This window comes from Artibeus jamaicensis, unplaced genomic scaffold (assembly GCF_021234435.1).
Source record: "Artibeus jamaicensis isolate MK-2021 breed Jamaican fruit bat unplaced genomic scaffold, CSHL_Jam_final contig_444, whole genome shotgun sequence".
In the NCBI taxonomy this organism is placed as follows: domain Eukaryota; kingdom Metazoa; phylum Chordata; class Mammalia; order Chiroptera; family Phyllostomidae; genus Artibeus; species Artibeus jamaicensis.
In genome coordinates, this window is record NW_026521831.1 from 1471676 (window position 1) to 1498488 (window position 26813).

Below are 26813 nucleotides of genomic sequence, written 5' to 3' on the forward strand. Positions count from 1 at the left end.
GTCGAGTCCCCGAGGAGGTGAGAGTGGTCGCCTCCGCGTCCCTCCAGGTCAGCAGAAGCACGTCCTGCCCTGTCTCTGCAGGAGCCCCCCGCTTCTCCCTCCCTGCTTCTCCCTCAGGCTTTACCACCTTCTCTGCGCCCCTGTCCCACTTCGACAGTCAACCCGCCCTGGGCTCTGGGCACCAGCACTCCTCACCCACTCCCTGGACCAGTGTGGGGACCCTGCGTACTCACTGGTTTCCCTTCCAGAGCTAGGGTCTTGGACTCTGTGGAACCTGACTCATGCCCCGTGGCCTTTCCCGGATGTTCTCGTCATCCCCTACCTGAAATGGGCCCAGCTTCAGCCTCTCTGTTTTCAATGGCACCAAGCAGATCACAGAAATGAGGACACTCTTCAGTGGTGTGGGGACCTGAAGTGCCCTTCACATACGGTTCTGATGGAGCCACTGTTTTCGAATGACAGGCCGGGGGTCCTAGCAGGACATGCTGCTTGCAGACTCCACGCCCAGTGCAGGAAGATTGGCTTTGGCGTGGCTGTCACTGTGATGTCGTTTGCACAAGCACGTGCCCGAGGGTGAGATGGCCTCGCCCGAACCCTTCCGAGCTCAGAGTTCACGTCTGCACGCCAGGTGCTAACCACAGCCCCTGGCGAGCGTCGTGCTGAGGATGAGCGGAGAGCGTGCGGACACATCGCTCAGTGTGGTTCTCGGCATGTGCCGGCGCCCTAGGTGTGCTGTGGGGACCCTCATGGCATCACTGCGTGCTATGCACTGTTCAGAAAGCGAGGTGGCAGGTCGCTGAGGAACCCTGTTTCGTGCGTGGTGTGTGGCCGCCTGCCGCTGGCAGCAGAAGGGTCTGTTCCTCTCACAGAAGTTACTGTCACTGCCAATGTGTAGCTTAGAGTTTCGTGGTGGAGACTTAGGCCGTGGAATGATAGGTTCACGTAAGGTAGAGAGCACTCGTGATGGTGCAAACGTCACATCTGGTGTTGGTGGTGATTCAAGATTTAGTAGGGACCAGGCAGTCCAAGAGGACTTCCTGGAAGAGGTGGTGTGTGAGTCGTACTGTGAAGAGTATGGCTGGCAGCCAGCATGCTGAGCACTCTGTGCCTGACTTCATTCGGAGCATGTTCATTGCGCCCTACACACCCAGTGCTCAGCACCGAAGTTTCTTTTTTCACCTGAGCAGGTGTGATCATTCAAGCTGTTGTGTGGCTAAAATCAAGTTTTGATACTTTACGGGCAATTCCTCATTTACATGAAAACTTGAGTTTCCTTACAGCTCATTTTCTAGGGTTTCCAGGCAAGATTTCAGTGTAGTTTCATGATAGTGTGCTTTTCTGAAACTCCGTTTGTATTCCAGGTCGCTGTCGTCAAAATGAAGAACACAGAACGAATTTACGCCATGAAAATCCTCAACAAGTGGGAGATGCTTAAAAGGGCGGAGGTGAGCGTGATGGGGGCGAGACCCACCGTCGCGTGAGCTGGGCCTCCCCGGGCAGGAGCTGCTCTCTGCGCTCGGGGTGCCAGCCGCTGCTGCGGCTGCTTCTCTGCCTTGGTGGGCACGCATGTCCCCATGTCCCACCTGAGAGACCCCCGTCCCGGTCTGTGGGCCAGAGTGGCGTTTGCCACGAGGACAGAGCGAAGCTTCACGGAAATGTCAGGCGTGTCTCAGTGCTGCTGCGTGTGGAAAGGGAGTGATTGGGGGTGGGGCCCACTGAGGGATGGGAACGACCTTGTGTGCCCTCCTAGAGGCGCAGTGAAGACTGTGAATGACAGCGGGTGACTGCTGCTTGGCAGTCTGATCCCGTCTTGCTCCGTGTGCGCCCCTGTGGCAGCTGCTCTTGCCTAGCGCCCTCTGCCCACCCCGAGCTTGGCCCCTGCTGAGGCTGGCGAGGCTGCGCTGAGCCCAGGCCTTCGCTCCGGGCGTCCGCAGACTCACCCCTGCCTTGGCTTCGGTCTCCGTCCCCACCCACTCCCTCCCCCCAAAGTTCCTCCACCGCCTCAGAGCCAAGAGGCCTTCCTTCCCAGGCTGTGCTGCCAGGTCACCACCGGGCTTGCCCTTTCTGCCCTGCCCTTGTCCTCTCGGGCCACTCCCCACCAGCACGCCCTTAGCACACGGTGTTACCCGGTTCTCCCTCTGGAATCGGCCACCCCTGCTTTTGGAATTTCCTCCTTTGGTTTCCGGTCTCTCATCCTTTCCCTCGAGACCCTCTGTGACTTGAGTTGGCCTGTCCCTCTTTTGGTCTGGAGTTCTCATCTGCCCACGGTAGCTCCTGCCCCGGGCAGATGGCTGTGCGAGCCCCTCAGTGGGAGCGCTCCCCTGAGCTTCAGGTTGTCACAATGTTCTGGGTGGGCACTCTCACCCCAGCATCCCACCCATCAGTGTCCCACAGCGGGCCTCACGCCCACCGCGTCTGAACCAGGAGGGCTGCTCCACCCCCAAGCCCCTCCTGCCCCTGCTGTGGCTCCTGCTCCGGGTCTCACACCCACCGGGTGCCCAGTGAGGCAGGTCGGCTGACTGCGTGTGGGACGGTTTTGTGGTTGCCTGGGCTCAGAGGTCTGGTGGCCCACGGCTCTGCCTCAGCCCAGCTCCTTCTGTCTCATCCAAGCCACCCTCAGCCTCCTCCATCCTCAAGCCGCACCCCCACCTCCCGCGGCCTCGGCCCAGCGTTTCTCCTCACATTGCCACGGGCACTTGGGCAAATGCAGGGGCATCTGCGAGGACTCAGTGTTCCGAGGGCAGAAGGGGGGCCGCTGTGGCGTGGATGTTTGGGGGAGGGAAGGAGGAGGGTCAGGTGCCATTCCAGGCCCCGTTTTTACAGGAGCAAGTGAAAGGAGACAGCCAAGCGTGTTTGATAGATCTTGTTAGGTTAACCTCTGAAGCATCTGTGTGTGTTTCGGTTTTAAAAGTTCTGACAGCTGGCCGTTGTGGCTCAGTGGACTGAGCGCTGGCCTGTGAAGCGAAGGGTTGCCAGTTTGATTCCCAGTCAGGGCACGTGCCTGGGTTTCCAGCCAGGTCCCCAGTAGGGGGCGTGCAAGAAGCAACCTCACATCCCCATCAATGTTTCTCTCCCTCTTTATCCTCCCCCTTCCTCTCTCTCTCAAGGAAAAAAAAAAAAGCCGTGGCAGTCCCAAGGGTAGGGAGAGGCAGCTTCTCCTTACCAGGGTGAGCACGCCCAGGTCAGGGCCACACTGCCGGTTGCAGTTAGACCCAGTGACACGAGAGAAGAGGTGGGCAGGGTGACGGGAGAGGCGTGGAGCCGTGGGAGGTCACAGCTGGTTGACCAGGCTGGCTTTTAGTTCAGCTTTTCTGGTGATGAGAAAAAAATAGTGAAAGCTGTTAAAGAAAAACCTGCTGAATAATGGGTGTGCTTCCTGTGTGAGCCACCATGCCACACCCCAGTTCAGAAATGGCTTCACTCTGCATGCGGATAGGCAGGTGCTGGGGACGCACCGGGAGCGTCCCCGGGACTGTCGGGGCTGGGCCGGCCCTCGAGGCCTGCGGGGCCCCTGCCCTGCCATTGCTGTCTCTCCTTCTGATCCCTGAGTCGGGACACACCCACCTCAGTCCTTCCTTTTTGAAAGATGCTCAGAGCAGAAAAACCTACAGAAGCAGCAAATCCAAAGGCCGTGGTGAGACTCAGACGGGAGAGCGGGTAGCACGTTGCCCGGTGCCCTGCACTCGGGGTCCCCATTGGGGTGCTTCTGTGCTCCCACGTTTCACATCTGGGGGGTGCGAGACTTCTGTGAGATACTTGGTGAGGAGGATGTTTTGTTTTCATCGTCCAAAGGCCAGGTTACTTTAATTTTTTAAAAGCGCCCTTTGCTGCTCCCCTGGGCGCGCCGCCCACTCCAGGTGACCACCCGCTGGACTGCTTCCCCCGTCGCCTGCGCTCCGCCTCCCCTCCGGCACCGTCTGCCTGTTCCCTGTCCCTGTGGGTGCACTTCTGTTTTGTTGAGTCATGTGCAAGTGAGGTCGTACGGTATTTGTCCTCTGCCATATGACCGGCTGCGCTGAGCAGATGCCTTCCGGAGCCCATGTGAGTGGCAGGCTCACACTCTTCCCTGTGGCCAAGTGACGTTCCGTCTTGTACACAGGCCACACTGCCTTTCCCTCTCTGTGTGCTGATGGGCGCTGAGTTGTCCCCCTGTTTCCGCTGCTGTAAACAGCACTGCATGGGCACTGGTGCGCACACACTGTCTCGAAGTAATGTTTTTTGGTGTTTTGGGTAAATACTGAGAAGTGCGATTGCTGAGTCATATGGCAGCTCTATTTCTAATTTTTTGAGGGCTGTGCTGGTTTCCACAGTGGCTGCACTGATTTGCAGTGCCGCTGACGTGTGTGAGGGCTCCCTTGTCTCCCCGTCCTTGCTCCCGGTCACTTTTAAATTCAGGCGCCACCCGTGCACTGAAGTGCTCAGTGAACACAGACCACAGCCGTCTGATGGTCAGCCTTGGCCCGTGCGCTCTAGGCCGTGGGTCCTCGTAGTGGGGTCCTGTTAAGATGTGTGCACCGGTGTCCTGCAGATAAACCACGCCTCTTAAAAGTAACCCCCCCCGGGTGAGTAAGCAGGTGTGTGCCCATCCCGCCAGCCGTGTGGCTGCTGAACTGCAGGGTCTGTGACAGGCAGACACCCGGGGCGGCCGCAGCCCAGGCCTCCCCCGGTGGCCGACCTGGTGTAGAGAAGTCGTGTGATGCTGGGTGGGAGGGGCTCTATCGGGAAGCAGTTGCTGACCGCAGCGCCCGGGGAGAAGATGGGTGTCTGGCTCTGGGAGAGGGCAGAGGGCCCTCTACTGAAGAGGGCGCCCTGCGGGGCGGGCACGGAGGGATGAGCGGCTTCCCCCACTGCCTTGCAGACGGCCTGTTTCCGGGAGGAGCGCGACGTGCTGGTGAACGGAGACTGCCAGTGGATCACCACCCTGCACTACGCCTTCCAGGACGAGAACTACCTGGTACGTGGGCTCAGCTCGGACCGCGCTGCTGTCCGCAGCGTCTTCCAGAGCGGACCGTGGCGTTCTCCTCACTGGATGGATCCCCAGTCGCTTGGTTCTCTGGGTTCATTACCTTTAAATAAATTGGGGGGGGGGCGTCAACTTTTTCTGTTTTGAATAAGAGTGGGAAATGGCTGTGGGGAGTGAAAACGTTGCAGGCGTGTCCACCGTGTGGGTGTGTGCGTCCCTGTGCTGTGTCCAGTCCTCCCCAGGGGACACGCTGGCCCCTGGGAGCTTCCCGGCACAGTTTCGGGTGACTGTTGGTTTCTGTCGTCGGTTACCCTTCCGACTCGAGGTGGGGCTCACTGTCCGCGCTCACTCGTCGGCACTGACTCACACGAGCGCGCAGGGTGAGTGTGGACCCCAGTGAGGTGGCAGAGGAGGGACCGGCCTTCGCTCGTGCTCTGACAGAGGCACCGTTGCTCTGCCAGCATTTTAACTCTGAAGCCGACCCCACAGCTTTGCCTGAACCCAAAAAACGTCCGCACTGGGGAGGTCCGGGTGCACAGGGGTCTCAGCCTTGCCCCTCTGTCTAGTGCATGGCTGGCAGTGGCCACTTGGAGGGTCACTGCAGCCTCAGGTCAGGGACTTAAGCTGTGTTCTCTCTGTGATGACTGATGTGCATTCTCGGTCAAGTCTGTTCACCACGCGCGGCACAGTGCGGGCTCCGTTGTTTACTCTCGAGGGCCAAGAGATGCTGTAGGTTCAGATGACCGTGGTTAGGCAGAACGGTTTGTCTGACTTTTACGTAGAATTGAAAATGTTCATTCTTGTTTTGATGGAAGGGCAGCTTCTGCTGAAGGAGTGCCGGCCTGTGGGCCTTCTCGGTGGTGGCCAATGAGTCAGGCACCCTGACTTCCTCGCTGCACAGAAAGGGTGTCTGGGGCAGGGGGCGCGGCCCAGCAGTGCGCCCCACACAGGCCTGGTGCTCGGGGCCGTCTCCACGTAACTTCCGGCTTCCACGACCAGTGTGGCTGCTCCGATGGACTGTCTCCTGTTCGCTTCCTGTTTTGAACGAGGTTTCTAAGGCACACCAGGCAACACGCATCTCACGAGGGGAAACGATGTTTTTTTGTCTGTGCTATTTTTCCCGAAGTCAGCATGGCCTGTGGTCTCTGCAGTGTTTGGCATGGCGCTCGGCCGGGCCAGTCAGGGCTGCAGCCCAGAGGCCGTCCCCGTGAGTGTGGAGCTGCCCAGTTAGAGCCCCAGTGGGAACTGGGCAGAGGAGGGGGGCGCGGGCCCGGGGCCTTTCAGCACCTGGACGCGGAGCCGGCCCCGCCTCTGCGGTCCGCAGGCCCAGCCCGGCCGCTCTCCCTGACCCCACCAGCGGTCCCTGCCGCTGTGGCCTCACAGCAGGTTGCCACCCTGTGGGGTGACCGATGGGGACAGGCAGGCCTGGACAGCTGGCACCCCGAGCTGTATGGACACACGTCCGGTGGCAGGCTCCCGGGCCACCCGCAGACCCGGTGTCTCTCCGACAGCTCCTGTGGGGCGTGGCCGCGGAGCTCACTGGTCGGGTGTTTGCCCAGCGTGAGGGTCTCCCCGTCGGCCGCGCGCACCCTCCCACCTCACTTTCCTCGCAGCTCCGTTCCAGCCCCCGTCAGCCGCGCGGGGCGGGGGTGCAGCGGGCCTGCGGTGTCCGTTTCAGGTGTGTGGGTAGACGTGGGGACCGCGGGGCTTGTCTGGACATGGTGCCTGGCCCCTTCCTGCCGCTTTCTTTGGGGGCCGAAGACCCTGGCTCTTTATCCCCCTGGGCCCCCCTCACCCTGTGGGCATCCGTAACGGGCCGTGGGCTCCTCCTCCTGCGTCTGCAGTGTTCTCCTGTGCCTTCCTCTGTCCGCCGCCGCCCGGGTCACGACCCGCCTCCAACCCCTCTGGTGCCCTCCTCACAGGGCAGCGTCAAGACACCGCGTGGCACCAACCAGTCCCGTCTCAGCTCCCTGCCACGGCCTCTCGCTCTCCGCCCTGGTCGTGCTCCGGCCGTAGCCACCATTTCCCATTCCCACAGCGGCCGGTCGTTCTCCTCTTGCCTCTGTGCACCCGTCCCTCCATCTCACTCAGGCCTCGCCTCCGCACAGCGGTCCACCTGCTGCTGGTTCCGTACCTGCGGCTCCACAGGCCTGTGCTCAGCTCTGCCTCGCTTGTGGTCACGTCCCTGCATGCGAGTCACCCTGCAGGTGGCAGAGAGGCCTGCCTGAGGCTGCCCCCGGGCCTGGCAGAGAGGGGGGGTGGTGAGCCCCGGAGGGAGGGGCTGAGGCCGGGGGAGGGGCTGCCGGCAAAGCCGTGTGAGCGCGGGGCCCGTGCCTCGTTTTCAGGAGACACGACAACGTCATGGTGGGCACCTTGTGCATTCAGTTCCTCGCTGCGTCCCTCTGGCTGGGTGACCTTGAGCCTCGCTCCTGCCTTGTGGAGTGGGGAGGAAGGGGGGGATGGTCAATGGTGACCGGGTTCTGGGCGGAGTCATGGGCCTGAAGGGAGGTGCCAGGTGCTCGGGGAATGGTGGCTGTTACAGGTTCCAGTAAACATCACGCAGCTGTTCGTCAGGGCAGTGGCGGTTCTTCCCCACTGAGGAGTCACTGCTCAGAGAGAGCGTCCATCTCTTGGGAAGCAGCCGCACAAAGGAAGGCGGGCCCCGCGGCTGGACCACCAGCCTTTCCTCCCACGGTCCCTGAGGCTCGGCAGCGCCCAGGCAGACGTCGGCCTTGGGTGGGCAGGTGAGGCGGTGACCGGATGCTGTTCCCCCCTCCCCGTCTGTAGTACTTGGTGATGGACTACTACGTGGGCGGTGACCTGCTCACCCTGCTCAGCAAGTTCGAGGACAGGCTTCCGGAAGACATGGCGCGGTTCTACATCGGGGAGATGGTGCTGGCCATCGACTCCATCCACCAGCTCCACTACGTGCACAGGTAACCGCTGTCCGTCCCACTCCACGGGCTGCGCCCGGGCCGGCCTGCTCCGAGAGGTGCACCCAGTGCTCGCTCTGCACGGTTTCGTGCCAGCCGCTCACCCAGCACCTGTGAAGTCCAGCACCTGCCGGTGGCAGCCCGACTGCCGCCACGAGAGACCACATGCTTGTCCGAGCCGCCCCCGGTCCTGATGTGGAGCAGACGCTGGCCCACCCCCTCCCCTGCACACCTCAGCCTCGTGGGGCCCCCGCCCGGTGCCCCCCCTCTCTGTCCCTCGTCAGGCCGACCCCGTAGGGCCTGTGGCTTCGAGCACCCACAGATGTTCACAGAAGGGCGCTGGGCTTGCAGGGGGTGGGGCGCCGGGGGCCATGTCAGGCTGCTTCTTCCGAGTGGGATGCGGCCCTTGGCTCTGGTTTGTTGGTGAGGCTCACAGCATTGGGAGGAGCGGCCCCTGCCCCTTCCACCGTGTGGGGATGGCCCTGGAGTCCACACTTAGCTTGTGGGAGTCATGCTGCTGGGGACATGCTTGTGCTCCTTGCGGGGACACCATCCTTTGCTTTCAAAGCTCAGGTTCCCTTTTCACGCTGTCCAGTCAGGGGAGCTGGCTGCCGGGGAGCCGGCTGGTGCTCAGAGTCCTCCCTGCCTGCGCCTGCAGGTGCACAGAACAGCAGGGGTTGGGAGGCAGGGCGCGTCCGCCGCCCTCTACCAGCTGCCCTGTCCCTGGGCAGGCCACCCAGCTGCCCCTGTCTTTGTCCGTGAAGTGCAGGTTGGGGCCCCTGGTGGGTTGGTTGTGGCAGGGGCCTGGCTAACCTCTCCACCTGACCCACCCTTTACCTTGTCTCTGTTCCTCCTGCTCCTTTGTGGTGGGGGCGCGTGGCTGTGCGGTGGCACGGGGAGCACAGGGGTGGGGCTTGGTGACGACTGGCAGCCACGCCTGAGCGCGCTGAGCAGGGAGCGCTACCCACTCGCTGCAGCCACGGCCTCGCTGCCGGTTGGGGCTTCGGCCGGCGCAGTGCCTGCGGATGGGTGACGCGCACACTCGTTCTGCCGGCAGGGACATCAAACCTGACAACGTCCTCCTGGACGCGAACGGCCACATCCGCCTGGCCGACTTTGGGTCCTGCTTGAAGATGAACGACGATGGAACTGTAGGTATTTTTAGGCTTTCTGCTTGGTTTCGGGGTCTGCTTGCAATTAGAACAGGCCGAACATTTCAGGTAAAGTTAAGAAACCCACTTTACTAACGTGAATCGAGACAAACCTGGTGAGGAGTTTACGTTTACGGAAGTTACCAGGCGCCTTCTGAAGGTGGCTTTGTGCACCCCCCCCCCCTCCGGGCAGCAGAAGGCGGGCCAGCCCTGCACCGAGAGGCAGCTCCAGGTGCTTCTTAAAGCGCCCCTTTCGGGTCCTCGAGTGGGACTGATGCCAGCGGGACTCACATTCCTGTCTGGGGATCGAGGACTTCCTGCCAGTCGGCTTCTCCCCGTGGGCAGTTGGCCTGGAGGTGGGGTCCTGGGTGCCAGCTCTCCACAGACCAGCCCACCCTGCTGCTGAGCGGGGGGCCGTCAGGCCATGGCCGGGGTGCCCGTGCTCGGGGCCCTGTCTGCGTGCCTTCCTGTGGCCACCGTCCAGCGTCCTGTGGCCACTGTCCAGCGCCGAGCCCCGGGACGTGGCATCTGCCCTGGGTGCAGGCTGAGGGGCCTCCGGTCTGGGCCAGGCTGTCCTTCCGGTTCTGCCGCCTGTTTAGGCCTCGGCGTGCGACCGTCAGATGACAGTGTTTTAAGAGAAACAGAGAGATTTACTCACTTTCTCTCCTCAAAGCCAGACCCCCTGGTTCCTAACGGTCCTGCACATGTGCCCCAGGTGACCCCTGGTGCCCAGTCCTCCGCTGCCCATGTCGGGCCCCGCGGGCCCCAGGTGTGGAGAAGTGGCCCTGACACATGTCGGAGGCAGAACTCCCTGCTGACTGACTGACTGCCCCGAGCGCTGCTTTTTCTCCTGGGCTCTCAGACGTGACCCGAGGGAGACCTTGGTCCTTCCGAATCCGCGCCTCCCCAACTTGCAGGCCCTGCTCTGCCCGTGGTGGCTGCTGCCCTTGCTGCTTACCGAGGCGTCACCACATCCGGGCCCATTCCACTCCTGGCTGAGCAACCGTCCCTTCCCTCTCGGGCTCAGCCATGGAGTCTCCTGTCTGGGGAAGCGTCAGCACCCAGCTGCCCCTGGACCTGCGTGCAGGCGTCCGCTGGGCAGACCGGAGGGCGGGCTGTGAGACGGGCTGCCGGGCAGAGCCTCCTTCACCAGCGCCCAGGGTCTCTGCACATGCAGGTCGGAGCAGGGCTGGCCTGGGCGTGCCTGGTCCCCAGCCACCCTGGGTGGCGATGGAGCAAGTGGGAAACGGTGCCCCCTTGGGGGACGGCGATGCCATCTGGCCGTGGTGGCTGCGGGCGTTGGGAGACTGCCCAGCGCGCAGTGCGCAGGGACACTGACACACACTGAACTTTGGATCGCTAGGCTGTGTGTCACCATCGCGTGAGCTGCTTGATGTTAATGATGCCCCAGGCTTCCCTTCAGCACGCCCTCTCCCCCAAGGTCCAGTCGTCCGTGGCCGTGGGCACACCTGACTACATCTCGCCAGAGATCCTGCAGGCCATGGAGGACGGCATGGGCAAGTACGGCCCCGAGTGTGACTGGTGGTCGCTGGGCGTCTGCATGTACGAGATGCTCTATGGAGAGACGCCGTTCTACGCTGAGTCGCTCGTGGAGACCTATGGCAAGATCATGAACCACGAGGTACGCCAGTGCCGTGGCGGACCAGCCCGTTGGTGCCAGTGTCGAGAGTGGGGCTTAGCTCGGAAGCTGGTGGAGTCCTGGGGAAGCAGGGCTGGGGCTGGAGCAGGCTCGTGGCCCTGGAGAGCAGGGGGGAGATTTGGGAGCGGCTGTGCCCCAGGGGGTGCCGGTGGGGCTTTGCGGACGGTCCCACTTTGTGGTGCAGGGTGATGGTGTCTGTCAGGTCTGAGTGCCTGCAGCAGACTTGGCCTTGGCGGAGGTGGCACACATGGGCGGCCTCTCCTGAGCCGGCCCAGGGCGGCCTGGGGGCCGTGGGCCGTGGGTCTGGGTTGGTCACCCAGCCCCGTCAGTCTGGTCTCAGTCGGTGTCCCAGAGAGCCGTGGTCAGCAACTGCCGCCCAGCGTCCCTTGGCGGTCCCACTTCTCTGCCTCTCTCCCTTTCCCTGTTCCTGGCTGTCGCCCGCCCCACTCTCCTGTGCTGGCTGGTCCTTTGTCGCTTCCTCTTCTAATGCTTTTGTCCCCTGGTTGTTTCTCTGTGGTCTTTGCTCAAATACTTCTTTTCTAATGCTGGTTTGACCTTCTGCCCCACCCGTACGCAGCTCTCTGTCTCTCACACACTTGTACACACTCTCATACATCCACACACACACTCTTGTACACACACGTACAGGTATTCATGCTCACACACGAAGGTACATACTCCTGAACTCCCACGTGTACACTGTGATGCACTCGCAGGTATTCACACTCATGTACACAGACACGCACACACACACACATAAACACTCCCCTTGGAAACAGCACCGTGTGCTCGTCTGGGCTGCGCCCTGCTGCCTGGGAGGGATCAGCACTAACGTGGGGGGTTGTCTTCCTCCTGCTGCACATCAGAGCAGGTTGTGCCCCTCAGACACGTGTTCCAAAGTAGAAGTAAATCTTTTATTTGTAAATTAACATGCACTGTAAACCCATGGGCCTTGCAGGCAGTGTGCACACAGTAGGTGGAGAGCCCCCGGGGCCTGCTCTGTCCCCTCGGTGCCCGTGGGCATTTAGTCTTTGCAGCCACCTGGGGAGGTGGCCTGACCACTGTGCTGTGTGGCCCTTGGGCACTTAGGCTGGGGTGGGGGCGTGTGCATTCGGATAAATGGCACCGCCTGGCGCAGGACGGGGTTTCTGCTGCTGCGTTGTTGTGGACTTTGTACTTGGCGCACAGAGATGGCCTTTCTTTGTCCCACATCTGTCTTCACAAGCCGAGTTCCGAGTTTTGTTCCAAGTTTCGAGGGCACCTGGGTAGCTGGCAGATGTCTGAGTCAGGGGACACGTGCTTCCCCTGGTGGCTGTTCCTCCGGCATAAATGTCCACGAGTAGGATTGCCGTGGGTGTGGTTCCTGTCCCCGCCCAAGTGTCGTCGGCACCCCTTGTCTCCTGGAGAGGCGAACGTCAATTGCGTCTTCATCTGGGGTGTTGGGGTGGGGGGTGGTGGGGGCTGACCCGTCCGCTGTGAGTGACAGCAGCCACCCGATTGGCAAGTGTGAGGTTCTCTCCCAAGGGTTGGGTTCGGGTAGCTCAGGCTCTGGGGCTGTTCCCACTCGGTCCGCTGACCGCCCCCTCCCCCCAGGAGCGATTCCAGTTCCCGTCCCATGTCACTGATGTGTCTGAGGAGGCGAAGGACCTCATGCAGAGGCTGATCTGCAGCAGGGAGCACCGGCTTGGGCAGAACGGCATCGAGGACTTCAAGAAGCATGCCTTCTTCCAAGGGCTGAACTGGGAGAACATCCGGAACCTGGAGGCACCCTACATCCCGGACGTGAGCAGCCCCTCCGACACGTCCAACTTCGACGTGGACGACGACGTGCTGAGGAACGTGGTAAGTGGGCTCGCTCAGCAGCGCCGGGCTCGGGGGGTTGCTGAGCGGCAGTGCGTTCTACAGCTGCACCGATGTGCAGGGGTCAGGCGATGGTCTCAAGAAAATGCACCTTCTAGCTGGGTCTTTAATGTCCCTTTTTAAAAAGATTTTACTGATTTACTTTTAGAGAGGGGAAGGGAGGGAGGAAGAGAGAGAGAAACATCCATCAGTTGCCTCTCGCCCTCCCCTTACTGGGGGCTGAACCTGCAACCCAAGCCTGTGCCCTGACCAGAAACTGAACCAGAGACCTTTTGGTCTGCAGGACGATGCCCAGCCGACTGTCCCACACCAGTCAGGACAGTGTCCCTTTTTTAAATAATGGGTTACAGTTTAAGGAAAAATAAGTAAAAAAGCTGTTTTGTCTTAGAATTCATCAGAAATACTTTTGTCTTTATGGCACTTTGTGAGTTTTCAAAGCAGTGTCACCTGCACTGTCATTTCTGAGTGTCACCGCAGGCCTGTTACCACTCGTAGGTTTAAAGCCCCAGGGAGGAGCCTCTCAGCTCCCTGTCCAATTCCCACGTCCCTGCACCAGCAGGCCGTCCGGTCTCCCTGCCCCGGGTGTGTGCTTCCCGTGTGGTGGCAGTCGGCTGCCACCACGCAGAGCCCGTGTGTCCAGGCTGGTCCTGGCCCTGGCGCCCGTCCAGGGTGTGAGCTGGTGGGGCAGGCCCGTGTCCCACACTGTGAAGTCGTTTCGGCCTTGGCAGACCCGACCGTTTGACCTCTGACCTGTCCCCAGGCCTGGTTTGGGGACACAGTAACTGAGGATGCGTGTGAGAAGGGAAGTTCGACTGTTCGTGACTTACTGAAGGAGGAGCTCAGCGCTAGTCCGTGGGACACAAGCCGGAGCTTTTTGCCAGGAGAGCTTTTTCCGGGCTCCAGAGAGACTCATTTCCACACTGAAATTTCCCAGATCACTTTGGTTTTATTTCTAAGGAGGAAGGATTATCAAGCTGGAAACTATTGTTGTAACTAATAGTCATCTAAAACAGTCTGCCTGTGGGCTCCAGAGCTCACTCGGCCCCTGGCCCTGGTCGCTGGGGGCAGCACTTGCCCCCGCTGCGTTGGATCCCATTGAGCACAGACGCTGTGGCTTTAAAAGGTGTGGAGACGCCTGGCCTGCTCCCAGTTTGGCCTGCACCAGTATCACTGTCAAAGCTGTGTTTTCGCTCTCCTAACTAGTGTGCCGGAGTCAGAAGCAGGGGGTGGGGAGGGGGGGCGGGACGAGTCTGCCGGCACCAAGCTCCCTGCAGGCGACGCTGCCATCCCCTGTGCACCCTCACCTTCATCGTCGCGTTCCCGCGGCCTCACCGTGCTCTCACTGTCTTGTCTGTGCTCTCCTGCAGGAGATGCTGCCTCCCGGGTCTCACACAGGCTTTTCCGGGTTACATCTGCCGTTCATTGGTTTCACGTTCACCACGGAAAGGTACGTCTAGTCCTTCCATTCCCGAGGTAGAGCCTTCCCCAGCCTGGGGACAGTTTGAGGTTCTGCTTCTACACAGTGCGTGGCCGGAGCGCTGGGCGGTGGGGGTGTGTTTGTCTTTCCAGGGAACACACCCAGTGACCAGGTGGGTGCCTCGGGGTTGGTTGGAGTGTTATCTTCTAAACCAAAATGACACCGCAGGGCCAGACTTTTCGTGAAGAGCCTGATAAGAAGTTAGGCGTTGTGGTCTCTGTTGTATGTTCTTTGTCCTGTAACAGTGGGAACCTCTCCTGGCTCTTGGGGGGGGCAGGTGGCCGAAGGCTGTGCATTGCCGATCCTGACCCAGCCCCGCCTGCCCTTCCTTCCTTCGGGTGCTCTGCTGGCACCCAGGGCCCAGAGCTCTGGCCTCTGTGGCTGGGGCCGGAGCCTGGAGCCTGCAGCGCTGAGAGCAGGGGCCCGAGAGCGCTGGCGCCACCCGTGTTTGTATCTCGAATGGGCCCCTCAGGGTCCCATCTGCCTCATCTCACGAGGGACGCTGGGGCAGGAGGAGAGGGTCAGGATGAAGGGTGGGTAACATGAATGAAGCTGCCCTGTGCCTGCAGGAAGGAGCCAGCACCTGGCTCCCAGCATCCTCCGCAGCAGGGACTGCTCTGACAGGAGTGCCTAGGAGATGCACCAGGAGTGGAGGGTGTGCTGCCTTTGTGTCTGTCCTACGGGCAGAAGCTAGTGACCTTCCAGGTGCACACCAGCCTACTAGGCGCTGGTCCTGCCTGCGGGTCCCTGGCGCCGGTTTGGTGGGTCAGGCCCAGGTACCTTCTCCTGGAGCAGACCCCGTAGAATGGGCACGCCCAACACCTAGGCTGCCCTTGAGAAACCCTGCCAGGCCCTCCCGTCAGCGCTGCCATGTGCCAGTGCCTGTGGCATTTAGTGCAGGGCTCAGGCATCCCCCTGCTCTCACTGTCACGCTGAACAGGGAGCTAAGTCACGGGTGGGACAGTCCAGGAGTGAAGCTCTGAGCCAGAGTGCCTTCACCTTCACCTTCACCGTGGTCCTGCTCGCAGCAGGTCTGTTGCTGGCTGGTCAATGGTGACTAGCTTTGCGGTGCTGGTCAGGGCATGGGAATGGAAGGGACCCTTGGTTCACAGGGTTGACGAGCCCCAGAGGGCTGGAAGGAACTTTTCCCCATTGGTGGCAGAACCAGGAAGCCGTCCGGTGAGGCCTTGCAGGCCCCACTGCTTGCATGGAGCCCCTGCTGGCCACACTAACTGTCCTGTGGGCGCTGGTGCAGGCCTGGCGCTTCCCCGTCTCCGACCAGCTCTGAGGACACATAGTGAGAGGGCGTGTCCTCCTCATTGTCTCCCCGCCACTGCCTTCGGGAAGGTTCCCGCCTGAGTTTGGCTCTGTAGACAATGAAATCTTTCACAGCTGTTTGTGTTTGCCAGTTTAAAGACATTTAGTTTTCCCTGGGAAGTCTTTGAATGCCCTGCCCAGGTGGCCGTACTCAGGTTAGACACCCTGTGCTGTGCTTGCAGCTGCCTCTCTGACCGGGGCTCTCTGAAGGGCACGCTGCCACCCAGCGTGCTGGCCAGAGACGAGGGCGTGCAGCGCGACCTGGAGAGCAGCCTGCAGGCGGAGGCCTACGAGCGGAGGATCCGCAGGCTGGAGCAGGAGAAGCTGGAGCTCAGCAGGAAGCTGCAGGGTGAGTGGGGCGACCCCCCCTCCTCAGGCGCCCGCGCCGGCCGGCACTGCTCAAGCGTCTCTCCCCCGCCCCGCAGAGTCTACCCAGACCGTCCAGTCCCTCCACGGCTCAGCACGGACTCTGGGCGGGTCAGCCCGAGATAAAGAAATCAAAAAGCTAAATGAGGAAATCGAGCGATTGAAGAATAAAATTTCAGGTACATCTTAAAGTTTGCTTGCTGTCTTTTCTCAGAGGGAGTTAATCTCTGGGAAGAAAATTTTAGAATCCTTTCCATAAAAGAAGCAAAAGCAGAAAAAAGTGGTAAGACCACTATTTTAAAAGACCACCAGGTCTTTAGCAGACCTGGGAGGAATTCTGGGGCTTCGTAGGTTTCTTTAGAGTCATTCTCTGGAAGCCTAGCTCCAATACAGTGTTACAGCCGCAGCTAGAGTCAGTTTCCGGTGGGTGGGCCCCCCGGGCTGCGCGCTCCTCTCTGTAGCTCTGAGACAGAGGTGCCGGAACTGCTTCCTTTTTTTTAAAAATATATTTTATTGATTGTGCCATTACAGTTGTTCTATTTCCCTCCTTCATTCCCTTCCACCTGCACACCCCTCCCCCACCATTCCCCCCTTTAATTTATGACCATGTGTCTCAAGTTCTTTAGATTCTATATTTCCCATACTATTCTTGCCCCCCTATCTATTTTCTACCTGCCATCTATGCTACTTATTTTCTGTACCTTCTCCCCCCTTCTCCTCCTCCCATTCCCCTGTTGCTAACCCTCCACGGGATCTTCATTTCTATGGTTCTGTTCCTGATCTAGCTGTCCTCTTAGTTTGCTTTTGTTTTAGGTGTGGTTCTTAATAACTGTGAGTTTGCTGTCTTTTCACTGTTCATCTTTTTTATCTTCTTTTTCTTAGATAAGTCCCTTTAACATTTCATATAATAAGGGCTTGGTGATGATGAACTGCTTGAATTTGATCTTATCTGAGAAGCACTTTATCTGCCCTTCCATTCTAAATGAAAGCTTTGCTGGATAGAGCAATCTTGGTTATAGGCCTTTGGATTTCATGACTTGGAATACCTCTTTCCAGCCCCTTCTTGCCTGTAAAGTCTCTTTTGAGAAATCAGCTGACAGTCTGATGGGAACTCCTTTGTAGGTGACTGTCCCCTTAGCTGTTCCTGCTTCTAGGATTCTCTCCTTCATTTTAATCTTGGCCAATGTAATGATGATGTGCCTTGGTGTGTTTCTTCTTGGGTCGGTCCAACTTCTTTGGGATTCTCTGAGCTTCCTGGATTTCCTGGAAGTCTATTTCCTTTGCCAGATTGGGGAAGTTCTCCTTTATTATTTGTTCAAATAAGTTTTCCACTTATTGCTGCTCCTCTTCCCCTTCTGGTACCCCTATAATTCGGATGTTGGAACGTTTAAAGATGTCCTGAAGGTTCCTAAGCCTCTCTTCATTTTTTTGAATTCTTGTGTCTTCATCTTTTTCTGTTTGGTCATTTTTTCCTCCTTCTGGTCCACTCCATTGATTTGAGTCCCAGTTTCCTTTCCATCACTATTGGTTCCCTATGCATTTTCCTTCATTTCACATAGTGTAGGCTTCATTTGTTCCTCTAATTTGTGGCTAAAATCAACCAGTTCTCTGAGCATCCTGATCTCCAGTGTTTTAAACTGTGCCTCTGAAAGTTTTGCTATTTCTTCGTCGCTTAGAGTTATGGGCTCTGGGTCTTTGAGCTATTCTTCTTGAGCCATAATGTTTTGCTCTGTTCTCGCTTGTTATGTATGAGGGGTGCTCCGGAGCCTTAGATGTTCACCAGGGCGGGGCCACCCACGTTGCTGGTTTGTGACGCCGTATGTGGGGGCGGGTCAGAGAGGGACAATGGCGGTCCCCTCTGCTGATTCTCCCCGCTGGGCCCTGCGCGGTCTGTCTCAGTCTCACTGCTCGCTCCTTTCCCGGTTCATCTGCACGTGAATGTGTGACCTCGGTCAGCTCTCAGTGGGTCCGCCACCTTGTGCTCTCAGTGGGTCCCTCCGCTGCTACTCCACACCTAGGATCCGTCCACAGCTGCCTGCCCACCTGGGTCTCGTGCCTGGGTCGGTCCGGTGGATCTTTCTCACCTGACCCCGCTCTGTTGCTAGCTCTGCCCCTCTTACCGGTTTGGCTGAAGAGTTTGTTGTTGGCTTCCGTGTAGTTCAATTTTCTGTGGTTTGGCTGCGTTTTTGTTGCTAAAACTTTGTTGTTTTTAAACTTGGTTGTGCGAGAAGGCAGAGTGTCTCCACCTACTGCCCCATCTTGGCAGACGTCTCTTCCAGAACTACTTTCTCGAGCTCTCTCTGCCGGGCCCCGCGTCTCACCATTTTAGCTGCTAGGTCCACGGTCCCGTCTTCTCTGTGGTTCCTGGGTCATCAGGTTCCTAAAGACCCAAATCACTTTCAATCCTTGACCCCTGACCTGACTCGATGCTGCAGGTGACCCCTCGGTGAGTAAGCTGCGGCATCTGCTGCCATCCTGGCCCAGTGAAGGCTCGGTGGGGCCTGGTTTTCAGTAAAAGCTCTTGCCACCCTGGGTAGCACTGTGCCAGCTCCGCTGGTGTGCAAAGAGGAGGCAGGAGGTGGGCACCACCAGAGGCACAGTCCCACGGGGTCCGAGTGGGGTCCTGTGAGTGTCCTGGTGGCACAGTGCCACGTGGGACAGTCAGACAGCCTCTAAATGACATGGGTATGTAGGGGCCACTTGTGCTCACTGTCGGTGAGTCAGAGCACGAGGCCCTTTCGAGTGAGGGAGCCCCATCTATCTTCTCCTTTGCTTAGACTGCAGCAGGCTCGAGCGACAGCTGGAGGGCCCGGGGACAGTCCACCCAGAGCATGAGAGCGTTGCACTTCGGCTGAAAGGCCTGGAGAAGCAGCATCGCGTGGTGCGGCAGGAGAAGGAGGACCTCCACAAGGTAGGGGCCCGGCTCGGCCCAGCAGCGTGGCACACGGGGGCAGGGCTGTGTGCCGGCTGTATGGCCTGCGGCTCCCACGGCAGCCCCGGCCCCAGGGCCCTGCTGCACGATGACCGTCAGCCCCAGGCAGATGGCACATAAGCTGCTGCCGTCATCCTCAGGCTCCACTGCACCCTGCCACACGGATGGTTGGGACGTGGTGGCTCCAGATGAGAGGGTTTCCCTGTGTCTTGGGGGCCCCAGTCACAGGCCCTGCTGGCTGTGCGCCTGTCCCACTGGTCCGGGCCACCCCGCAGTGGCCTCTGTGCTCTCCTCCCAGAGTCCCCCCCGAAGAGGCCGTTGGATTTGTCAGACGTGGCCGACTGTGGGCTCAGCCGCGGTGTGTGCACACGTAGGGCGGAGCTCCTGCCAGCACGCTCAGGCGCACACTCAGGCCTTGGGGCCTAGGCTGTGGTCTGGTCTCTCGTTGGGGGGCCCACCCTGGTGTCCCAGCACTTGGTGTTTCCTGAGCCCCTCGGGGCCTCTCGGTCTATTTGGTCCCCAGGTGGGGACCATTCCGCTCCCACATGTCACAGCAGGCCCCACTGCGCTGGCTGGGGCCTGGGGCGGGCGCTCCCCTCTCCACAGCAGGGGCTGCCCCTACCTGGTCCAGTCCTGCCGCTTCCAGGCTCGTTCATTGGGTGCCCTGGGGCAAGCAGCCTGGTTGTTGAGGGGCCAGTTGCCAGGTGGCGAGGTCAGTGCAGTGCAGGGGACAGTGGTGTCCATGCTGCAGACTCCAGTGAAGAGCGGCCTAGCACACGTGTTTGCAGTTCTTGACTCTGGTCGGGTTCCTAAGTGTTTCTGTAACTCGCAGCCCCCAGTCCCGCTGTGTCTGAGCAGTGAGGTGAGTGACCACACTCGTGCCTTGTCTGCCTTTGTTCCATGGGCAGCACAGAGGCAGGCGTGGCTGAGCCAGACTGGCTGCCGTGCGCGAGGGTGTGATGGTGCCGCTCCACCTGAGGTGGAGGCTCCTCTGGAGCGGGGTCGGCTCAGCACCTTGGCTCAGGTGCACGTCCCAGCTGCACGTGGCTGTGCGGGCAGGCCGGGCTGTGTCTGGCGCCGGGGCCGTGTGAGGCGGGAGGGCTCCAGGACTGCGCTGCCGTCCGCAGCCAGCACGTGCCGTCCCCCACACCCTTGTTACACAGACGTCGGACCCCTGTCGTTCTTCTTGTTCAGCAACTGGCCGACACTTCGGAGCGCCTGAAGTCCCAGGCCAGAGAGCTCAGGGAGGCCCAGCAGCAGCGGAAGCTGGCCCTGCAGGAGCTCGCGGAGCTCAACGAGCGGGCGGCCGAGCTCCGCTCCCAGAAGCAGAAGGCGTCCCGGCAGCTGCGCGACAAGGAGGAGGAGGTGGAGGCCGCCATGCAGAAGGTCGACTCCATGCGGCAGGAGATCCGCAAGTCCGAGAAGCTCAGGAAGGAGGTAGCCGGGCCGCGTCCCGGGCCGCAGTGATTGACTCCTGTGGGGTGTAACAGACGCTTTTCAAAAGGCAGCTGCCCTGGTCACATCGGGTACTTCACAGCAGATCCTGAGTTTTACGTGAGGCCCAGTGGGTCCATCTGGCAGGCACTTGTTTTGTAGTTCTCAGCCCGCTGCCCCTGTCTGTGAGCTTGAAGGAGAGTCCAGTGGCGTTTAAAACTCCCTGTGGAAGCAGACAGGCAGCGTGTCGATGCCCAGGGGCTGCAGCACACACGCACCCAACGGGGTGCGGGCGGCTCGCGGGGCCGTGCGCACCTGGCTGTGTGGGGCGGCGGGCCAGGGCCAGTGTCGGCCGGCAAGCCCTGCGTCAGCTCAGTCTGGCAGGCCTCAGCCGTGCTGGTGAGCGAGTCCCCAAAGAGCTTTCGTGTGCGTGGGTCTGACGTTAGCCACTGAAATGAGTCCAGGTCCCACAGGTGGCAGAGTACTTGTTTCCGTCAGTCACTGTCTTGACTTGAGGTTTCTTATCGAGTTATCAGTTTGAATTAGATTTTAAGCTTCTCTCTCTCTCTTCTTCTTTTTTTTTTTTTTCTAACCAGCCATTCCAGTCAAGCCCTGAGATGTATTTCAGTCTTTTACTTGTGATGAAGTCTGAGAAAGAGGGATTAGAGACCCTCCCGGATTTTGTTTGCTTGGAGCCTCTTTGGGGGGGGGGGTGTTGCGAGGAGCCTGCTCGCCGTCCCTGAGCAGCGCGTCCCCTGTGTTGCAGCTGGAGGCACAGCTGGAGGACGCCGCGGCCGAGGCCTCCAAGGAGCGCCAGCTCCGAGAGCGCAGCGAGAGCCTCTCCAAGCAGATGGAGAGTGAGCTGGCGGCCCTCAAGGTAGAGCCGGGCGGGGCCTGATTGTTCCTGCGGCCACAGGCGCCCCTCACTGACTCTCCCGTGGCCCGCTCGTCCCAAGTGTGGTGCTCGTTGGGACACGACATCGCCAGGCAGCTCCGGATGCACTGGGGCCGGAGGGGGCCGGGAACCTGCCTTCGTGGCAGCCTGAGCCTGCAGGAGCCAGGCGCGGTCCCTTCTCTCCCCAGAGGACAGTCGGGCCGCTTGCAGCGTGCCCCTGCGAGCCCACACCGCACCCTTCTCCCAGCCCGCGCCTCTCTGTTCACGGCCCCCTCTGGAGAAGTGCCTTAAGCTCATGTCCTGCCACTTGCAAGGAAGAGACAAGCTAGTCGTCTGTGGCCAGAGGCAGGGTGCAGGGTGCGGTATGAGCCGGGTCCCAGGGAGCCTCCAGGCCCCAGGTCCTTCCCCCGCTGAGCCTGGTCTCCACGTCTGAACAGAGAGGACAGGGCTGCCCGCTCCCTCCTGTCCCCGGGCCCCGGGCAACTCCTCTCCACTGGCCTTGCTGCCACCTGGTCCAGCCAAGCAGGTCACACCACACCCTCTTCTCCATCATGTAACCTTGCGTTGTCTTGTCGTTTGTCTGCTGGCTTGTCTCCCGTCTTTCCCCCTCTGCCCTGCGAGAGCAGAGGCGTCACTGAGCCCTGTGCCACAGGGTGCCTGGCGCTGAGTTGGCCCACAGGGGGACACTGTGTGGGAGTGAGCAGGCCATTCTTGTCAGTGTGACACTGCCCCTTGGGTCCCTGACAGGTCAGGTGTGTTCCTCCTGCAGGGTGGATGCCGTCACCCCAAAATCTGCCCTGTGGGTATGAGAAGGACGGGGTGGTGTCTGTCATCGGAAGGGCAAAGGAAGCAGCACCCCAAGTGCCCACATGTGGAGGGGTGACAGCAGCGTGACCCTCGAGAGGGTGCAGAGGTGTGTGACTGACTTTAACCTTCACCTTCAGATGAATCAAGGTGGCCACGGACCAGGTACCTCCTTAGAACATCAGCAGGAGATTTCCAAAATAAAATCCGAGCTCGAGAAGAAAGTCTTATTTTACGAAGAAGAATTGGTCAGACGCGAAGCCTCGCACGTGCTGGAAGTGAAGACTGTGAAGAAGGAGGTGCACGACTCCGAGAGCCACCAGCTGGCCCTGCAGAAAGAAGTCTTAGTGCTGAAGGACAAGCTGGAGAAGTCCAAGCGTGAGCGGTAGGTTCTCCCGAGCCCCTCGGTGCTCAGGCTGCAGCCCGAGCACGGGCGCGGTGGGGACTGCGGGCTGAGCGCGCTCCCGCCCTCCTCAGGCACAGCGAGCTGGAGGAGGCCGTGGGCGCCGTCCGGGACAAGTACGAGCGCGAGAGGGCCTCGCTGCGAGAGGAGCACAGGAAGCTGACGGCGGAGAAGGAGCGGGTAACGCACACGCCCAGGCTGTCGCCTCGCGGAGCCGCAGCGTTTTCTCTCTTTTGTGTGGGAAGTGCGGCAGTTTAAGTATTTTTATTTCCAGATGAAGTAATAGGGCCCTGGCCAGTAGCTCAGTTGGTTGGAGCATCGTCCCGATTTGCCAAGGTTGAGGGTTCAAAGTCTGACCAGGGCACATACAAGAATCAGCCAGTGAATAAATAAGTGGAACAACAAATCAGTATTCCCCCTCCTCAAAAATTAATGTTTAAAAAAGACTTAAGTAGTGATATATTTGATCTTTCAAGTGGGATGTTTGCATTAGGTTAAAAGCTACTGATTACCCGAAATCACTAGCTCTATTTTCTAAGTTCAGATCATCATTGAAATGCGACTTAAGTACAATCAGAAGTCCACGTCCTGAACTTGGTTGAGGGAAACTTTACAAGTCTTCAAAAGCACTCCTAGTTTTAATGGTGGCCTCTGGACCGGGTGCCACCGGACACGTTGTGTGGCACACTTGTGTCATTTCAGCTCTGCGCCTTTGTGGACAAACTCACAGCCCAGAACAGACAGCTGGAGGACGAGCTGCAGGACCTGGCAGCCAAGAAGGAGTCGGTGGCCCACTGGGAAGCCCAGATCGCGGAGATCATCCAGTGGTGCGTGCAGGCCACGCCCCGGGGGCGGCGGCCAGGGGCGCCTGCACCCTGCCCAGCTCCTGCCGCCGCCCCTCCAAGCCTGTCCTGTGTGCTCTGCGGGCTCGGCACAGGTCTCACCGCTGTGTCCCCTGACCACTGAGGTCTAGGGGCACAGTTCTGCCAGTGGCCTTCACATTGGATGAAGGCGGAGAAATAGCGCCCCAGGTCGCTGAAGCTGGGGGTCAGGCTGTGCAGGGACGCACGCTGTCCTTGAGGCGGGGGTGCAGCTTCTATGAAACGCCACACAAGGACGGAAGACCAAGGGGAGGGCGGGGACCAGCCTCTGCCCGAGGACACTCTCATGGGTGACTGCTGTCTGGTGATAGGCTCCTGGGGCCTGCAGGGGCGAGACACACTCCTCCTCTCTGGGCTCTGGACACTCACCCACACCCCCTCCTGCAGGGTCAGCGACGAGAAAGACGCACGCGGCTATCTGCAGGCTCTTGCTTCCAAGATGACGGAAGAGCTGGAGGCGTTGAGGAGCTGCAGCCTGGGCTCGAGGACACTGGTGGGTCTTGTCCTGCAGCCATGTTCTTTCGCCAGGGGCCTCTGTGGTGGCCTCCACAGTTAAGTGCCACGCTGGCTCTTTTGGTGGGAAAGGCCAGTTTGTGGAACGCCAGCATCGTTCCCGGGAAATCAGCCTCCCTGTGCTTCTGAGTCGTTTTGCCATGGTCGCCAAACCCTGGCTCCAGAGCGGGCGCCAGTGAGCCGCACAGGGTCTGTCCTCAAGGGGTCGTGTGGCTAACCTGAGCCACTGGCCAGCGGCCTGCGTTTCAAGCACCAGGGAGCATGGCGAGCTTGGGGCTGCTTGGGACCCCATCAGCCGAGTTCCCTCTCGTCTGCATTTCTCTGCGTGCTCTTTAAAGACACGCTTTGGCCCTGGGATCGGAAACAGTGTTGATTTTTAGATTTTAGGTTTGTGAACACCGGTTAGAGCAATCGGTGAATTTCAGCTGTTTTCTTTCGGTCATGGGTCACGTTTATGTACATGGTGCCTTTAGGAACAACCGTGAATGACGCGTGTGCACAAGCCTCAGAGAAGAGGACAGGGTGCCGGCCCAGGGCCCGTTAGCGAGACGGCGTCTGAGATCTTGTTGCAAAATACTGTGTAGATGTTCCCTGCTGAAGGGCAGCTGGGATGAGGACACAGTTCCCCTTCTCCCCAGCGGTGTGCTGTGCACTCGCTGATCCTCGCACACGGCCACCCAGGACGCAGTCGTGGGCGGGCCCCTGAGATTTCCCCACCTCGATCGAGGTCACAGTGTCTCCAGTCGCCCTCTGCCCTGCACCCCCTTCTGACTGATGATGGGGGAGTGTGCCTGCTAGCTTCCTTGCCCTCACTGTGGAGTAAGGAGAATGAGAACTCTCAGCTCTGCTCAGAGAAGACTTTAAAAACAGTGCCTCCGCAGGCCTTTACCGCCCCTGAGAGTCGGGGGGCCGCGTGGGCCACCCCAGTGAGCGGGGGGCGGGGGGAAGGGGGCTGCACTTGGGCAGGTGCCTGCGCAGCGGCAGCTCCGCTCTCACGCTCCCCCTGCTTCCGTTTTCGGAGTAGGAGCAGTTGGCGAAGAGGGACGCAGTTCCTAGGACGGAGAAGCGGCAGATGTTTGGGATGTGGGGAGTAAGATGGAAAGGGCCCCATAATGCACTTAGGTCTGTGAGGGTCTGGTGGCCGAATGCAAGTCACCCCGTAGGGCTCACGGTGTTGTAAAAGCGTGAAGAAGGGGATTCTTCAGAAAACCCGAGAAAGATTAAAGGCCGTAAAAAAAGAAAGTCAGACACGGTGGACTTTGTTAACATTTGAGAGGCGATATCTGAATATGATGAAGAAAGTGGAAAGTCAGAAAAATGCGAATTGTTACGTTGGTGGCTTACAGTGTGTTCTCGCTGTCTGAACCTGTGTCTGCAGGATCCGCTTTGGAAGGTGCGCCGCAGTCAGAAGCTGGACATGTCCGCGCGGCTGGAGCTGCAGTCTGCCCTCGAGGCCGAGATCCGGGCCAAGCAGCTGGTTCAGGAGGAGCTGAGGAAGGTCAAGGACGCGAACCTCTCCTTTGAAAGGTGCTGGTCCTGCCGCCTGGTTCTGCACAGGAGCGGGGCCTCCGGCGTGTCCCAGCTGTCCTCGTGGCTGCACCCTCGCTCCCCTCACTTAGAGTGACGGGCAGAGGTGCAGGCAGGCACCACCCACGCATGGGTGGGTGCGGGGCCAGGACTCGATGGCAGGTCCCCTTGGTGCTGGGCTGGGCTGGCCTGCTGCGCGAGTCCTGGCAGATGGTGACCTCTGCAGACTGTGCGTATCTCCTCCACGAAAACTCGGACCACGAGACGTCCAAGTTTAGGCAGATGGTAGCACTCAGCAGGCGTCAGCCCACCACCCTGGCCACAGTGGAGCACTTCCCGGCCTGATGGCTGGGTCACCTGGGCCCAGTGTCCTCAGATGACGGAGGACTTGTCCCCAAAGATATCAGGAATGTCCAAAACTCCATTAGCTCCATGAGATACGTTTTCTAAACGGGGATTTTTAAGTCCTTGTTCATAATGTTGACGTGTGCACTGTGCATAGTGTGCTAAGCGGACAGGCTGGCCCCTGTAGGGTGGCCCACGGGTCTGCCCAGCAGTGTTTGTGGGGCCGGCCCCATTCCGGCACTTTCCCCGTAGATGAGCCCCTGCCCCCACCACCTGCACGCGGAGCCAGCCCGTGGGTGACCTAAAGCCGCCGTTTTCTTGTTTTAGTAAACTGAAGGATTCGGAGACCAAAAATAGAGAGCTGTTAGAAGAAATGGAAGTTTTGAAGAAGAAGATAGAAGAAAAGTTTAGAGCAGATACTGGTAAGTTAAAGTTACAAGTTTTTGCATTTTTAAGTATGAGCCTGTTTTGATGAAATGGTTTTATTTTGCATTTAATTTCTTTTAGGTTTAATAGTTTTTAGTTACATAAAGAAAGCAGTTACTCATCCCAGAGCCAAAATTCTGAATGATCCCCTCCCCAAAGTTACCCCCAGTTCCTGGTCGACCCTTCCCTTCCCTTCCCTTGTCTTGAGAACAGAGCAGGTACGTGGGAGTGTAATGAGACTTCACGCCCTCAGCGCTCTCTGCGCCGGCCCTGGGGGCTGGGTGTCGGCCACTCCGCCTTCGCTGTCACAGAGCTCAGCGTGCGTGACTGGCCCCATGCGTGGCCTCGGGGACTCACGCCCAGACATGGACTGTCGGTCTGGGGGTCAGCCTGCACCTGGGTGTCGCTGGCCCCTGCCGCAGACGCCGGCATGTCCGTGTCCCTGCCGCGGCGCGGGGTCCTGCCCGCCTGCCAGGTGTGGCCAGACACCCTGGCGAGGGCGGCACCGCGGCGTGGACCTGGTTTGTGTTTTTGCGTCCTGAGCAAGGCGGAGCATCTTTCCACACGTGTGGGGGCCGCTGTTCTTAACCTGTGACTTACCTGTGTGTGAGTTTGCCCGTTTGAAAAACCACAAGTCGTTAAGTCTTTTTTTTTTTTTTTTTTTTTTTAGGTTTTACTTATTTATCTTTAGAGAGGGAGAGAGGGAGAAAAATATCAATGTGTGGTTGCCTCTCATGTGTCCCCTGCTGGGAACTGGCCTGCAACCCAGGCATGTGCCCTGACTGGGAATTGAACCGCGATCCTCTGGTTCACAGGCCCGTGCTCAATCCACTGAGCTACACCAGCCAGGGCTCTAAGTCTTTTTCTTAATCCTCAGAAGCTTTATGGAGGATCACAGCCTGCGTTTGTGACAGAAGTTGCAAATA

The 26813-nt window shown here is 59.5% G+C and overlaps 1 protein-coding gene across 3 annotated transcripts in view; it reads left to right on the forward strand.

Moving 5' to 3' along the window:
• Positions 1 to 26813, forward strand: part of CDC42BPB (CDC42 binding protein kinase beta) — an 81817-nt gene that overhangs the window by 35544 nt on the left and 19460 nt on the right. For 2 of the 3 annotated variants that reach the window (XM_053665959.1, XM_053665958.1), the window contains exons 3-20: positions 1362 to 1445; positions 4859 to 4954; positions 7751 to 7899; positions 8954 to 9047; positions 10489 to 10689; positions 12301 to 12549; positions 13935 to 14014; positions 15544 to 15710; positions 15787 to 15906; positions 18505 to 18638; positions 19854 to 20096; positions 20860 to 20970; positions 21933 to 22177; positions 22270 to 22375; positions 22898 to 23022; positions 23464 to 23569; positions 24968 to 25116; positions 25789 to 25883. In XM_053665959.1, the coding sequence (XP_053521934.1) occupies positions 1362 to 1445; positions 4859 to 4954; positions 7751 to 7899; positions 8954 to 9047; positions 10489 to 10689; positions 12301 to 12549; positions 13935 to 14014; positions 15544 to 15710; positions 15787 to 15906; positions 18505 to 18638; positions 19854 to 20096; positions 20860 to 20970; positions 21933 to 22177; positions 22270 to 22375; positions 22898 to 23022; positions 23464 to 23569; positions 24968 to 25116; positions 25789 to 25883 (2554 nt within the window). Of the gene's footprint in view, positions 1 to 477; positions 574 to 1361; positions 1446 to 4858; positions 4955 to 7750; positions 7900 to 8953; positions 9048 to 10488; positions 10690 to 12300; positions 12550 to 13934; positions 14015 to 15543; positions 15711 to 15786; positions 15907 to 18504; positions 18639 to 19853; positions 20097 to 20859; positions 20971 to 21932; positions 22178 to 22269; positions 22376 to 22897; positions 23023 to 23463; positions 23570 to 24967; positions 25117 to 25788; positions 25884 to 26813 lie in introns of those variants that run through there. The other variant, XM_053665960.1, reaches the window with a different exon arrangement.